General features: G+C 41.2%; 1 protein-coding gene across 1 annotated transcript in view; it reads left to right on the forward strand.

The window, feature by feature from the left end:
• Positions 1-1,020: 1,020 nt before the first annotated feature.
• mkxa (mohawk homeobox a) overlaps positions 1,021-15,877 on the forward strand; it is a 26,383-nt gene continuing 11,526 nt past the window's right edge. Inside the window, exons 1-5 of the mRNA XM_010794580.1 lie at positions 1,021-1,100; positions 2,255-2,510; positions 4,855-5,014; positions 7,618-7,771; positions 10,771-11,199. Coding sequence (XP_010792882.1) covers positions 2,335-2,510; positions 4,855-5,014; positions 7,618-7,771; positions 10,771-11,199 — 919 coding nt within the window. The 5' untranslated portion in view covers positions 1,021-1,100; positions 2,255-2,334. The remainder of the gene's footprint in view (positions 1,101-2,254; positions 2,511-4,854; positions 5,015-7,617; positions 7,772-10,770; positions 11,200-15,877) is intronic.

Consider the following 15,877-nt stretch of genomic DNA (forward strand, 5'->3'; position numbering starts at 1 on the left):
CAAAACAGGTTTACTGCACTGTAAAGTATGCCTGCAGCAGACAGTTCGTAATAGGTTTAACTCCATGCACAGTGTAGGGGCTGTAAAAAATGTCGCTTTCACCAAGTGGCTCGGTTACAAAATCTGAAGACTTTCCTCTGTATGCAGAGTCCCAAATTCCAAACTATGGTAATTTGTTTAACTTTATGGCATTTTTTGACAATTCAGCCCCAAGGCTCAATAAGAAAGTTGGGAAAGCATTCAAATCAAAGACACAAAGTGGCTCCAAAAGTTAATTTACTGCATGTCAATGGTTTCTTGACATTTGATAAATTGCACATTTAGCCTACTTATTTGGATATTTGCCTTTTTATGGTAAATTATCCAGGTCTACTGGTTGCTTGGTAACACAACTTTAAAACTGTCATTTTTACACAAATGGAAGTTTTGTTTTTTACTATTTGTATACAGACTCCCAATACAAATATAACGTGTTAATAAGTAAGCTTCAGAAGTGCTGGTTGGTGGATTTTGTTATGCTAAACTAAGCTAGCTCGATGCTAGCATTTCTTACATTCAAATAATTCCGAGGTTAATTGTTATATTAACCATTGATAAAGCAATTAGTTATTAAGTGTTTCAAAAACAGGAAACAAAAGATATATGATGATGGAAATGTACTTATTTTTCCCGAAGACTGCATTAGCATTGGGAGAGGAAGATGTTTTCCCATGTCAGTTGGATACATTTGCTTCAAGAAAAGTGACACTTTCAGACTCCACCAGGGATGCAGTGATTTTAGACAGCTACTTTTTGCAGCGTGATGCCTCCCTCCCTCTCCCTCTCTCTCCCTCCCTCTCTCTCCCTGCGCTGGCCCCGGCCCCAGAATCGGCGTAAAGCATCCACAGTATGTTCGCAGGCTCGGGCTGTGTACTAGGAAACATGAGCAGAGTGAGATATTCAGAGTCCGGGGTGGTATGGAGCAGGTCGCTGGATAAAGCCGAGCAGGAGACGGCGGTCCGTGTGGTTTGAGCTCAGGATCTCAGGACGGGAACATGTGAGCAGGGAATGGGCGACTGGAAACAGGATTATTGTTCTACACGCAGGAGGGCCCGGGACAGGTAACTAACCCAGATACACTTACACACACAGTTTTAGGAATATATATCAAGATTTGGAACCATGATGGAGGGATAAGCGCACCTAAACTTTACCAACTTTGAATGGAAGTGCTGTTTTATTATGACATATAGTTTGAAATAAAGCCTAGATTTAAAACATAATTTAAACATTTATTAAAATTTCACTGCCAGTATTATGTTTTTGTATCACTCTATATTGGCTGCTATTGGTGGCACCGCATCTATCCCGGTGACACATGCAATATTCAACTTGCACAGAGGAATTCCAAATTGAAAGTGAAGAGGAAAACACAATTTCACATTTCTGCAGCCTGCAGAATTGTTTGTTTTGCATTTAAAAGTGAGAGCACCGACCAAAAATAAATCATGCAGGATTTGTAGTGACATGCCACCGCAGAGCAGAGGAGACATGGCAGCAATATTCAACATGCTTGGAGTTAAAAAGCACTTTAAAAAAAAAACCCAAATCAAGATTTGACAAGCCTAACCACCCAGTCTGAAGGCTACCTTAGTTTCACTGAAGTAAATTATATGTTCTCACAAGATGTTTGTTGAAAATATGCAAAATAGAATTGAGTAGAATTGTGTTACTTCAGGTTTTAATCTGAGTTGGAGATTGAAAAGGCGTTTTAATAGGCATTTTTCGCACTCATTAGCCAAATATATTATCATGGAGCAGCTGTCTCCACTGATAACACTTATATTCCCTCTTTGGATTTCTCTTTTTCAAATCTATTTGTAACATTTAGTGCACACCCAACTACGTGCAATTATTTCTATTGTGTATGCGTTACAAGAAGCTTTTTATGCATGGCACTTGCAGTCGCAAATGTTTACAAAGAGCGACCTTATAATGACGCATCACAACAGCGCCGTTACGCACGGCCCGCCTCAGTTTAAGACTGTCTGCAGGCTGCTTCATTCAGTGTGTTTGTATGAGCAGACACATAGTGGAGGTCAACTTTATCACACACCAGAGAAGGATCAGAATGTATCAGAGAAATGTGTGTTTTCCAGGAGAAATATACTTCTTTTTTGTTTTTCAGCAAGCAAAAGTTATATTTTAGTTTACGATTGCATCACGGTTGTTAGGTTTACACTTCGTTTGTAAAATATCCACTCTTGTTCCACAGGAGAGACACGGGGACACTGACAAACCAGGGGAGATTTTTGTTTTAATTTTTTAATAAATCGTGGACATATCTGGCCAAAGATGAACACCATTGTGTTTAACAAGCTGAGCAGCCAGGTCCTGTTTGAGGAGAAGGCGAAAGAGGTGGAAATGAGCAGCAGAAATTATCTAGAAGTGATCGAGGGGCAACATCCAGACCTCCTCTCCAGCAACCACGGCATCAGAGACAACCAGGCCATCAGACACAGGCGGAACGGGTATGTGGAGCATTCTGCTGCGTTTAATATGAGACTTTGTTGACATGTCCGGGTTTACTGATGAAGAATACCTCGGGTATTCCACTCAGCATAGCAGTATCAGTTACAGCACATAAGTGGCGTACAAATATGATTTTCGTTATCAAAGTTCTGTGAGGTTCTAACGTGATGCATAATTAAGACGGGTAAAAAAGATCAAGCTCAAAAACGTGTTCGGTAAAAAGTCTTAAGAATTACATTGGTGCTCTATGTATGTGGATAATACTCCTTGAGTTTCTATTTATTCAATTTCGGATTAATAAAATAACTCCTGTTGAATTGCGCATTTACGCATACAAATTAGCACCTATAAAATACCAAGTTCTTTTTTACGATCTACAACTGCAACTACTAACTTATCTGCATCTCAAATTTGAAACTCCAATTTAATTATAGAGTCCGGATGTTTTTTATTTGTGGTTTAGTGCAACAGGATCTGATGGCTCAGGGAATTCATATTTACCGTTTTTCCAATCTGGTCCTCATTTAGGTGTTGATGTTCACAGCTAATCTGGAAATTAATAAGTAGGTCAGCCGTGTTCAGTAGTGGGTCTCATAGTATACATCTGTTTCCAATAAATAAATGTGCCCTTTAACTCTCTGTGTGGTCTAGTCAATCACACAGGAGCCAAGTATTTTTTCTTTAAATCATATATTTTATTTTCCCTCTATGTGACTGGGAGCAGGTGTAAGAAAAATATCACGTCACTCTGTTATTAGTTGCCTATTATATGCATGTTTATTGGGTCAATGTGTCATAGAGAGCAGAAGGACAGCTTCATAATCCTCCTCAAGGACTAACCATCAATAATAAGAAACAATGTTATGAGCTGATGTGATTGTGAGACGTCACCTCTAGGGAAGCATCAGTGTTAACGAAGAACAATTAAATTATTAAACAGAGGTGTGTGTGCGTGTGTTTTACTGTTTAGTTCAGAACACGGAGCGAAATGTCCTTACGGATGTTCTTACTGATCTAGATTACAAGGAAAATATTTGTAGAACATGAGGCAGACTTGAGGTTAGACTCAAATATGTTACATCTGCAGTCAGTGGAGCTTTTTGGTGAGATAAAGGGAGAAGCGGAGCACAGCACCATACTGACATCTACAGGTTCATAAAACCTGGGGGAAGGTGAGCCTTCACACACCAGGACCATCAGGCTGCTCAAGACGAAAAAAATGTTAATATCCTTTAAGAAATTATCCAATCAGTGTTGCTGAATAAGACATTCACACTGATTTAAAAAAAAAATCTTGTATACTATCACTACAATATTTTTTAAAGTGCATTTTATTGGCTTTACTCACCACTGAGTGACTGATTTTGAACTTATATATTTCTAAAAGTAAAAAAAAAGTTTGGATAGGAGAACTGTTTGGACTGAAAATGAGTTATTTTTCCAACATATATATTCCTACTGTGATGTTTTTATAGCATCCTCAGGACATGTGTCATAGCCCTTTTTTCGTAAAAGAAAACCAGAAGTATAATTTCAAGATTTTTTTGTCAGTCCCTTGTGTGGTGGCTTGGCTGTGAATTGGACCCGGCTGTGAATGTGACCCGGCTACATTGTTCTTGGTCCACTTCTCCTTGGGTGTGAAATGTTAATCTGGCAAAAAAACGTATGCGTCTGAGCAAAAAGTTTTTGTTTGTTTTATAGCAATGTGCTGGTGGTTTGTGGGACACGCAAAGAAAAATAAACTGTGATTGTCTGCGTGTACCTCTCTCTTTCTGCTTCTGTCTGCTTCAGCCTCCTTCTGTCTTTTGCTATGTCTTTCTTACTTTTAATCCAACCTTTCTTACTTTAATTGCAGTGCTTTGGGTGAGAAAATTGCATACTTTATAGAGTGTTGTTCGCATATGTGTCATGACTAACATGCAGGACTCCACTTTAAGCATCACAACAGAGTAACAAAAACATAATCCTGTTTGTTTGTATTACTTAAAACCAGATACAACTCACATTTTTGAATTGATAAATACAAATCTAGGCTTTTCTCCAACATTTTATCTGATATAATGAACACATGATGTTTCTAATAAATGCAGAATGTCAAATCCTCCGTCTTGAAGCGAGACAAAATCCTGCGTTATTTGTTGGCAGATTCTAAATAAAATTAAAGTAACATTATAAAAAAATTATAATAATTGTGCTGGACAAAAAAAGAAGTGTCCAGGTTTAGATTTCAAACCCCAAAATTCAGATATGCACGGCTTATAGGTTATATTTGTAGATGTACATATACCTCATTATTAAGTGTGGTATTTGGCTGACCTTTTCTTTCTACCTGCTCCTCCAAAGGGGTCGTCCCGGTGGCGGTAAAGTGCGACACAAGCGTCAGGCCCTGCAGGATATGGCGCGGCCGCTCAAGCAGTGGCTCTACAAGCACCGAGACAACCCCTACCCCACCAAGACGGAGAAAATCCTGCTGGCCCTCGGCTCGCAAATGACCCTGGTTCAGGTGAGTCTCCTTTCTGCTTCTTATCATACTAGTCATGTAGCAAATAAAGAAAAAATAGAATGCAGCCATGCGTGTGATCAGTGAGGGGAAAAAAGTGAACTTTGATTTATGTGGTGGAGTTTGGGTCTAATTAGGTCTGAAATTTGGATTTTGACTTGCATTTGTAATAAGGAGGCTGTGAGTAGTGGGCTGTTTATTTTTACAGTATGTAATGACCTTATTTCTACTTTCTTCCAAGAGCTACATTTGGAAAATTCTTTTTAATTTCACTCAAATGTGACAAAGTGAGTGTGACTAATATTTGAAGTTATATGAGTCGGAGGTGTCCAATATTTTCGATTTATGAGACCTCCTTTTTATTAGTCTTGTCAATCATCCAAAAAAAGTGGTTTTATTTATTGTATCGTACATTTTATTGGCATGAACAGGTGAGGAATGTATAATATAAACATAGTAGGAACAAATACAGAATATTGATATCTTCAGTCCTCTTCTTTGGTTTATCTCCTATTTATCCTTGAGCCCATTGATAGCCCCAAGCTGCTGCTTAGGATCCCCAGGTCTAGATGTAGTAATACTGTAGTATTATTACTGTATGTTTCTCATATGCTATTGCACCCTCTACTGATAATACAAGAGTACAGTGGACTACCAGACTTTAGCAACTGACCACTGAGAGGAAAAGCCGGTGGGTATGAGTGTGTTTGGTGTCTGGCGCTTGCAGCTGTGTGTGTACAGTATCATCTGGCTGACAAGGTCACTGATACGGCCTCACAAAGTCTGCGGCGGCTTTTCGGGCCGCCGGCCACAATGCTTAATCTGGTTCTCATTTTGGGGGAGCCTGATGGAGCTGTTTGTTTTGGTGAGGGCGAGCAGAGTGCAGAGGAATGCTTTGTATTGGACACCGGGATGCTGTGCAGCGAACACACGCACACGTTTAAAGCTGACACCCAAATACCAGCAGCCGTGTCAAAGGTCGGGGGATGAGCCCGATGACAGGCATGTGAATGATTTTCAACACATTTTCCAACGCGGGGGTTCTTCCTTTTCTGTGCGTATGTTTGTTTTGAATTTCTTACATCTTACATTATTTGACCCTTCGATCTTTTACTGATGTGGTTAGTCTGCTGAGATTATTTGGTCAATTTATTGAATAGTTGATCGACAGAAAAGTGATATCTACAATTTTATTTATCACCTAAGTTATCAAACAAAATGTTTTTAATTCTGTTTCTCCAACATGAGAATGGTAAGAATATTGAATATGCAATTATAAATGACATGTAAATGGAATATAGGTATTATGGTGACGAAAAAAACTATGAATATAAAGACATGATCTTAATGTGCTGGGTGTTTTCATTTTTAAGTAAACAATTGATGGATTATTGGAATAATTAATCAAAAATCTTTACATTTTTTATTATTATTAGTTGCCGCCCCCAGAGGCCTCTTTTCCCTGCCTATTTGTTCATGGAACCTAAAAAATGCCCATTTCTTCCACTGTTTGGTCCAATCAACCCACCGCTGCCAGCAATGGAGAACGCATCACTTCCTGTGCATTTTCCCCTGGAAACACCAACCTGGCACCAGGTGTTTTAAGCAACTAAATCTGTCATGTTTTAGCAAAACAGCCCCTTTTTTCCATGTAAACATTGTAAATTATTTCTTTAAAGTTTGTACTAATATAACAGTGCCATCTCTCCATCATTGTTCAAATCCCTCGCCGTGCCTGCATGCTGTCTGATCGACGGTGCGTACAGTTCAGACAGGCCACGGGTGAGAGAGCTGGTTTGGCTCCCCCTTTTTTTAATCTATTTGGGTGTCATCTGAGCAGGCGTGCCATCCCATCCCATGTCTTTTCTCCCACCCCATTGACAGCCATCTTCCCTCCAGCCCTCATTAGCGAGCCGTCCCACGCCTCGCCTCGTCTCACCTCGCCCCCCCTCCGGCGGAGCCACATGTACTAGATGCCGCCTTCCCCCTGGAGTGCCACAGCACTGGGCTCGAGACAAAAGGATGTGGGATGGTCTTAGTTAACGAGAAACACGATACTGGAAGAGGGGATCAGAAAAATAAGTACTCTAGCATAAGGCCCCTGTCCCAGCCCCTTCATAAGCCGCTTGAAGTCTATTGAGCATGAAAAGTTATTCTAGTATAACATCTAATGGTCTGCCTTCCCAGGGCAAGGAAGAGCGCCGGCTCGAGTGTCTTTTTTATTGCATCTTGAAGACACTGTTGGAAAAAAATGTATTATTGGAAGGAGGCTGGGAGTCCAGAATAAGCACGGGAGACGTTCATCTCGGTCGGAACATTGGTTAATGAAACGTTGCGTTCACTGGCCCTTCAGCGTTTGGAGGGTGTTTAATGTTTCAACATGGCGTTGATATAGTGAAGATGCATGCTGGGGTGTCTCTGTGAAGTGTCTGGGATGTTCCTTAGGGCTGCTCTGCAACCTGACTCTGCTTCTGTGTCTCTTGGTTTATCTCAATGAGACTAAAGAGGCAGAGAGCAGACGTCTTGGAAGGGAAGTAGAGCTGTTTGGAATCCTAAAGTAATACATGTTATTTGCTTCCCTCATTCCTATTGCTCTTTTCTCTCAGGTATCCAACTGGTTTGCGAATGCCAGGAGGCGACTGAAGAACACGGTGAGGCAGCCAGACCTGAGCTGGGCGCTGAGGATCAAACTCTACAACAAATATGTCCAGGGCAATGCGGAGAGGCTGAGCGTCAGCAGCGAGGACAGCTGCTCAGACGGTACGCCTCGACTGCATCCAAAATCACATTACATTTAATTTAAGCTTTTATCGCGAGCTTTTTTACAATAAGCGCAATCAACCATGTGGATATAAACCCAGAACAGCCAGAATCCTGCAGTACATTAGCTTCAAATAAGCCAAGTCCTTCTCTCTTCCAAGTTCCATTCCAAGTTAAAAGGGGCGGCTAAAAATGGGTAACTGCCCTTTCATTATTATCATTATTTCCTGAATACTTCTCCTTTATTTTCAGGCACATAAACATATGTTTTGAGATAAGTCTGTGACCCTTGACTTATTTAGCTGTTGTTGGTTGTATTTGCAATCAAGTAAGTTTAGGGTTATTCCTCAGTTTTCTTTTATTTAATCAATCCACTAAGCTACATTTGAATTTGAATCACTTAAAAACGGACATACTTTGAATAACTCACTTTTTTTATTGCTACATTTTCGTATTTGGACTGCGTACCAAGCCGCAAAATGTTAACTAACTCAGATTTTTTTCTGGGCTGTCTAAATAATAAAACAGGATTCCGACAAGCGTTTTTCATTTGGCACTTCTTCCCATTTCATAACAATATCAGGATGGGGGTTTAAAAAGCAGGAGCTAAAATGGAGCGTGGGAGAATACAGGTACATTCTGGTGACAGTATTGGAGAAATAATTAGTTTCATTAACATAAAAGCATGTAAGCTTGTTTTAATATAAACCCAAAATACAAAAATCAACCTGAATATGAGCATGATGTGTCCCCTTTAATATGTATTATTGGCAGGGTTTGACCTTCTATGATCATGGTGGAAATCTTTGCATTACTTTGCTAAAGCGTCTTTGGGTCTAGAAAGCGCTATATAAATCCCATTTATTATTATTATTATTACTGACGTCACATCATAATATATCACATGAAAACTCAGTTATAACTTAACCTTGTTTGAACCTAATGTTCTTTGTCCAGAGCGAACAGGATAATCCCCTTACATCATACTTCTTCTGCCCCTGAAATTCAAATCTTGCATTATGACATGAAATGAAGCCCAAGGCCATGCAATGTCCCTCTGTGCCTGACCCTAAAGCAGCGGATGCTATGCAGGGCCATGTTCTGCGTGTATATAAATGGCGAGTGTGTGACCCACCCGAGAGACGCCGAGGCCGGCGGGCTGCGGCACGCTGTCATTAAAACACCCCGCTGAGCCAACCCATGTCCCAGAAAATGAGTAGCTCTCCGTCAGCCTTGTATTTACAGCAACTGCCTCTTTCTACTCGCTGACAGCACTGAACACATGCTAGGGAAACAAAAAAATATAAAACACACATAACTCACTCAGAGAGAATGAACAGAAAGGAAGAGCACTGTGGTGTCGGTGATCTCTAATTAGATTTTTGAGGAGGAGAGGCTGAAGCGTGTGGCTGGAACAGGAATGTGTGCATGGTGCTTGCATTGTGTCCGCCACAGGCCACTGTACCACCGGAGGCTCTGTATATCTCCCGGACTCTTCTCCCTGTCACATTATGGTTATGAAGCTTTCCACAGCCTGCTCCCACTTCTAACCCTTGCGCTAAAAAGCCCTCCATTATGTTTTTAAGCCTATGCTTTTGTTCCAGAGGCTATTTATGGGACCAGACCTGACCCCTCTGACTCGGCGTACATTCCTCTTACTGTCCCTAAATGGTCCAGCTTGTTTTGCAGAGAGAAAAATGCTGTTTCCCTGCATGTCATGTAGGTGTTTAAAAGGAAGTTTTATTTAAAAAAAGGTGGATGACCTAGAGGTAAAAGGACACTCTTATGGGATTATAATGATTAGATTTATTATAGCGTTTGTGGTTTCAGAAGAGAGGCTGATGCACTCCCTGAATTCTACCTCAAATACACAAGGGAAAAAGAGCAAGTATGTTACCTCCATGTGTTTCTGATAAGTGGGAGCTATAATTTTAATTTGGCCCAGGCTGAATCAAAAAGTCCAACCTGCCTAAATTACAAAATTACAGTCTTGGCAGGGCCAGTATCTCGAGTGAACTTCTCCCTGATTTCCCCCCTGCCAGAGGATATCTGGTTTTTCAGATATCCTTCCCACTCAGTTTCTTTCATCAGGTAGAGAACTTCGCTCTAATTCAATCTTTTCTGCCACAGAGCTCCCTGGAAATTATTTATTTCTGCAGGGGAATAGAGGGGCAATGTGGTCTTGATGGAGAGGAAATAGGCTACCATCCGTTATGCTCTGGTAATGCGTCCAAAGTCTCGCTGGGCTTTCTGCTCTTGAGGTGATGCCAAAAGCAGGGCAGGAGCGCCAGGTTAAAATCTCCCTGCGCTGCTATTTAGATTCAAGATTAGCTCAGAATAACCAGACCGTGAGTCAGTGGGGATGTACTGTACATTCAATGCACAGAATTGAGTTAGACTTTACCTGGAGAAGCATTTGCTGAAGAAATATCGGATTGCTCGGATGATGATTTGGCATGATTTGTGGATGTTATAGTCATTTGTCACATATTAAACTTAATGTATTTGCAGTGTGCGTAAAATATATTTCTTTAAACAGCAGTAGGGGCTGTGTTATAAATACAATGGCACTAAATGGGCCTCTATTCTTTTTTAATGCATTACATAACTATAAACTGTCATCCACATTAGCTAATTTAATCAGTGCAATAATGAAAATTATAGAATATAAAAATATAATATATTTATAGAGACTGCTTTAACATATTAAGACATTCTTTTTCATCATGAATAAACATTTGTTTTACCCTTCTACCAAGAATAACACATGATTTCATTCAAAATAAATACAAATCTGTAAAAGAGATAACATAAATCTATAAGATCTGAACATTTAAGGAAAACACAGGAGTTCAAGGTGAGGTAAAAAGGTTAAAAATAGGAAGAACTATGCAAAGCAATATGATCTGATTGAGTAAAAACATGATGCCCTGCTTGGAAAATGTAATTCTGCAACGCATTTAAATGTATTTCTTCTGATTTTCCCCATGCTGGCGTAGATGGTGACAATCCTCAGAGGACACAGAGCAGCCCTGAGGAGCTCAACAAGCCCATGTACCCGGGCGTGATCAAGAAGGAGGGGTCCTCCATGGTGGGCATGGGCATGGGCATGGGCATGGGTATGAATATGAGTATGGGCATGGCCATGGGTATGGGCATGGGTATGAGTATGGGCATGGGCATGGGCATGGGAGCGGGCCTGCGCTCTGCCGCCTCAATGACAGAGGACTACGTGTCTCCACCCAAGTACAAGAGCAGCCTGCTGCACCGCTACCTGAACGACTCTCTGCGCCACGTCATGGTTGCCAACGCCGTCATGGACGCCCGCAAGAGGAACCACTCCGGCTCCTTCAGCTCCAACGAGTACGACGACGAGCTGCTCTCGCCGTCCTCCTCCGAGGCCGAGGCCAACTTTGTTTATCGTGCTGGTAAGGAGCCACATTTCTTGCATTCTTTCCCTTTCAAGAATCTCCCTCGCACACATGACATCCTTCACTTTTGTTCTTTTTTCGTCCCCTCCATCTGCACATTTTGTTTTAATTCCTGCAGCTGGTCCAATATTTCCAAACACACTGTTTTCTCCCCGCCTCAATATGGTGTGAATCTTATTACTTCTGAAATGGAGATGCGGGAAAGAGGACCTCTTTCTAATAACGGTTCTATTAGATTTCAGTGTCTCCAAAACAAAATATCGCACATCCACGTATCAGTGGAGGAGCCCATGTAGTGTCACTTCACACTCTCACACAAGAACACTGTCTGTGTCTGCAGTCAAGCAGAGAAGGAATTCCCCCCGGCCCGCTCCTCTGACCAGGCTTTAGCAGGCCAGACACAACAAGGCCATGTGGAGCACGCTCACTTTCAGACTACTGTTTGGCATGCCTTTGATCTTGCCATGAGGTCCCGCTGAGAGCAGGGGCAAGGCAAATGGGGCTGTGTGTTTGTGTGCCGGCAGTCTGCGTGTGTGCAGTCCGTGAAATATCTTTTTTTAGACCAAGGCAGCATCACTTTTAGGGTGAAAGTAATAACAGAAAAAACTTGCGCAACAATGTTGGATCTGTTGATTTAGGTCCTTTTACAGTATTGCTGCCCCTGAATTCGGATCCCTCGTCGTCCTCTGTCATTCATTCTGCTGCAGAATGAAAAACACATTCCAGAGGGAGATAAAGCCAGATGAAGAGGTTTTCTTTTTCATATTTTCTCTAAATGTTTTTCACAAATTCTTCAGTTTTTCTACCGGAGGGAAATAATCATTTAAAAATGTTTTGCTTCATGGACTTTATTACGAGCACATGTTTTTATTTAGGGAGTCTTTATTAGACATTTCAATCCAGACTAAACATTGTGAACTTGTCAAAATGAATAACAGAAATATATGGCAGGGCAGCAAATGAAGATGAATTAGTCACTGAAATACATACAGTCATTAAGTAGAACTAACTACTCATTTATAATAATTTCATTCAAAATTGTATTAGGTTCACATTGATGTATGCAAAAGTAAAAATGAAATCAACATTTTGCTGAACGTTAGCTTAAAAGAAGAGCATATTAGAAGCCTTCCCAGCATGCATTGTTTTAATGTTAAAACTCTCATAGTTTGAAGAAAAACTGCCCTATTGTTGAGCCAGTCACCAAGGGTAGCCTAATGCGTTTTCTTTATCTTAGGCAGCACAGGAACTTGTTGTTTTTCGTTGAACTACCTCAAAATGTTTCACAGCGGGTTTATTGATGCTGATCTTTTCCTCGCTGTAAACGCAGTGTCGTGAACTTGCAAATCAGTTAAACTACGGTTGTTACAAATGTGTCTAAGCTGTGAAAAATCAAGGTCAGATCTGTTCTTCAGATGAGAACACTGGGTCTTTGTTCACAACCAATTGTGATGTTTTCACTTTCTGCAGAGCCTTGGCAGTACCGAGGGGAGGTGGGAGGGGGGGGTGGATTTGAAGGTGATGGAGTGACGAGACGGGGTCTTTGTGCGAGGAAGAGATTTTATTGTGTTTCATTCAAAGCTCGTCTTATGGACAAATGTGTTTCATATTATCCGAGCGTGAAGGAGAGTGGGGGTGTGTGTGTATGAAATGCATGAACGGCTGTGACGGTTACAATCCTCCTGATCGAAGAACTTGAAACCCTGTGACCTGAACCAACATCGGGCTTTTTCACATCGAGGCACCTGCTGGGGCTCACACATGGAGAAAGAAACAAAGAGATGGATAGACCAAGTGAGACTTATAACTCCCTCTTTACCAGATTTTAATAAGAGAAATCCCCAAAAAAAGGATTAGTTCACCTGGCTGGCCTGCTGTTTCTAATAGAGAGTAACTATTTTATCTCTATGGTTAATATCATTTCTTGGCACTGACGTCTCCCTCTTGGGTTCCTCGGGCTCTGGCACTTTTACAGAAGTGTTACTCTGTTACATGCAAGTGAAGCTTTTGAATCCACACATGGAAAGTTCTCCGAGGCGGTGTTGACTCATGGGATGGAACACCTGCTGGGGCCCTCGGATCGCATCGCAACAAAGAAAAGTCGAGAAAATGACATTTTAATTCCACATCTGATCTCGCCGACGCAGACAGAGCAAATGAAAGAGAGGGAGGCAGGGAGAGATCATTTTAAGCTCGGGTTTGCATCATTTCCCCTGTTTTTTACGCCTGTGGCTGCACATTCCAGATATTTCTGAAGTGAACGCATTCCTTTTTAAAAAATAGTTTTATTGTGTTTTCATAATAAGGGAAAAGTGTTTCCGTGATTTAACATAAATCTGTAGTTATATCAGTAGGAAAAAAGACTAACTCTGATTTAAGCTCTGTGAATGTTCCCCACTTTTTGACAAGGACAAAATATCAGCAGTTTCACTAAAGGGAGGAAAAGAATTTGAACTAGAAAGAAAGATCAGAACAGTGTCTTTTGGCACATTCTTTGGACGAATCCCTGCCTGTAAAATGATCGGGATTGGTCAAAGCAAAAGTGGCGTGCCTGGCGACCATCATCCCATTGGCTAAAAGTCCAGTAATGGACCAGTTGGCTGTTGTGGCCGCAGCCTGAGCCCACAGTGTTATCTGTGACTACAGAGGGCAGTCAGACGTGGCAGGAGATGGAGAGTGTAGATTTACCCCAGTGGAAAACTACACTTATTCTGGCTAGAAAGGGACTCACACACTTGAAAAAACACACAGTCATGTACCATTCACAGGCCGCATACAAGCACATGCACACATCCAGTACAAACAACCGAATGCACGCACACACACACCTACAATCCAAAGCCTGTGGGGAATTTCATTGAACACAAGGAGCAGTAGAATTCCATCACACATGCCAGGGGTTTCATGCCAAATTACCCTTAAATGGGATATTAAATGGCAGGAATCTGGCTCAATGTTTTTCTTCTCCCTCTGTACCAGATTTCGCCCCGTCCGGTATCATATAGATCATTATTCGGCATACAACTTCAATGTTTCTGCGGACAGAAATGGAGCGATCTCGGTCAGACATTTTACACGAGGTTGACACTAGTACATTTTCTCAGGTTCTCCCCTTGTGGACTCTGGTTACGGCTACAGTAGCCTGATGGTGAACGTAGATGGCTTGCCAATTCTTCTATTGATGTGGAAAAGTATGAATAGCTGAAATCAAGTCAGTGGCCACCAACAAGTTTCCAATAAATACATTTTTCTGTTTTTTTTTGGAAAGCACGTCTATTTTATTAAGATAATAAACATTGTTCTGAGTCCATGTTAGTGAGCTAAATGCTATCATTGGCATGCCGACATGCTCAGTTTGGACCTGATGATGGCATTTGATAAAAGGTTATTGTATTAAACTACAGAAGTGACTCCAATAATTTCAAAGGGAACACGGCCATCTGCAATGGCTAAAAAAAATCGGTTACTATGTGTCTTGCATTTCGCATGAAGTCAGAGACACTTGGTCATGCAGTACAAAGTCCTATTTATTTAACACCATTTAAGAGACTTATTTCTTTGTCACGTGCTGTTCAACTCGTATTTTTCTTAGAAATTGGTTCAATGAAAACAGTAGTGTTTGACGCTGAGGTCCTACGGGCCTTTTCAGAATCAGGTCGGAGTGAGTGTGCCAGACAGTTATTGCATCCTGGAGAGACCGCTGGCACTTAAATAGCTCTGGAGTTGTCCAGGTGAATGGAAGAAAAGGAATCTTAATGTGGAAAAAAAAAATCTCTTGAGATAAAAATTTAGAATGTTTTTGGTCTCTTTTGGGTTTTTTTTGTGATAGAAGAGATTTCAATCATGACCCTTCTCATCTGTTTTTACTAACTAGAAATACTTAGATTACTTTACAATCAATGTCTTTCTTGTCTTCTCTCAAAGAGAAACACGTAATGATTTGTACAGCAGCATTGTTGATTTAAGACGATGTCACGTTTTGCTAACAGATGAACGACGGCGTCATTTACTGCATGCCACAGAGCAACAGAAAGACAATGCTTGACACAGAGCTGTTCGGTCACAATGAGCCACTCCCCTTCAGTGATGAATGAGTACGGAATCCAGAGGTGTGGATATACTGGCTTCGATGACCTCTTTCCACAGTTTCATAGGAAAGGAGAAAGTTAAGACAGAAAGAGGAGGGGTTAGTGGTGTTGTTCCAAGAGAATAGCATTTGCCAAAACCTTTACTGGGTTCAGGTTGGGCTTTAGGAATCAGTAAGGAAGGGATGAGAAGAGAGAGAGAGAGGGAGCATGTGTTCCATCCAGATCTACAGAGTGGAGTTTATCCAGTCCAGCAGCGGCCTGGTGGGATAAGAAAGAAAGCATGGTGGCATGGCTTAAAGACTGAGACAGTGGTTGGAAGAACTGAGAGTGAGCGTGTGTGTGTGTGTGTGTGTGTGTGTGTGTGTGTGTGTGTGTGTGTGTGTGTGTGTGTGTGTGTGTGTGTGTGTGTGTGTGTGTGTGTGTGTGTTTTAATTTGGTAGGTAGGTAGTTAGTTACGTTACGTTACGTTACGTACGTTACGTTACGTAACGTTAACGTACGTTACGTTAGTTAGTAGTAGTAGTAGTAGTAGTAGTAGTAGTAAGTAGTAGAGAGAGAGAGAGAGAGGAGAGTAGTAGTGTGTGTCT

The sequence above is a fragment of the Notothenia coriiceps genome, unplaced genomic scaffold (assembly GCF_000735185.1).
Source record: "Notothenia coriiceps isolate Sejong01 unplaced genomic scaffold, NC01 NC01_scaffold00037246, whole genome shotgun sequence".
Classification (NCBI taxonomy): domain Eukaryota; kingdom Metazoa; phylum Chordata; class Actinopteri; order Perciformes; family Nototheniidae; genus Notothenia; species Notothenia coriiceps.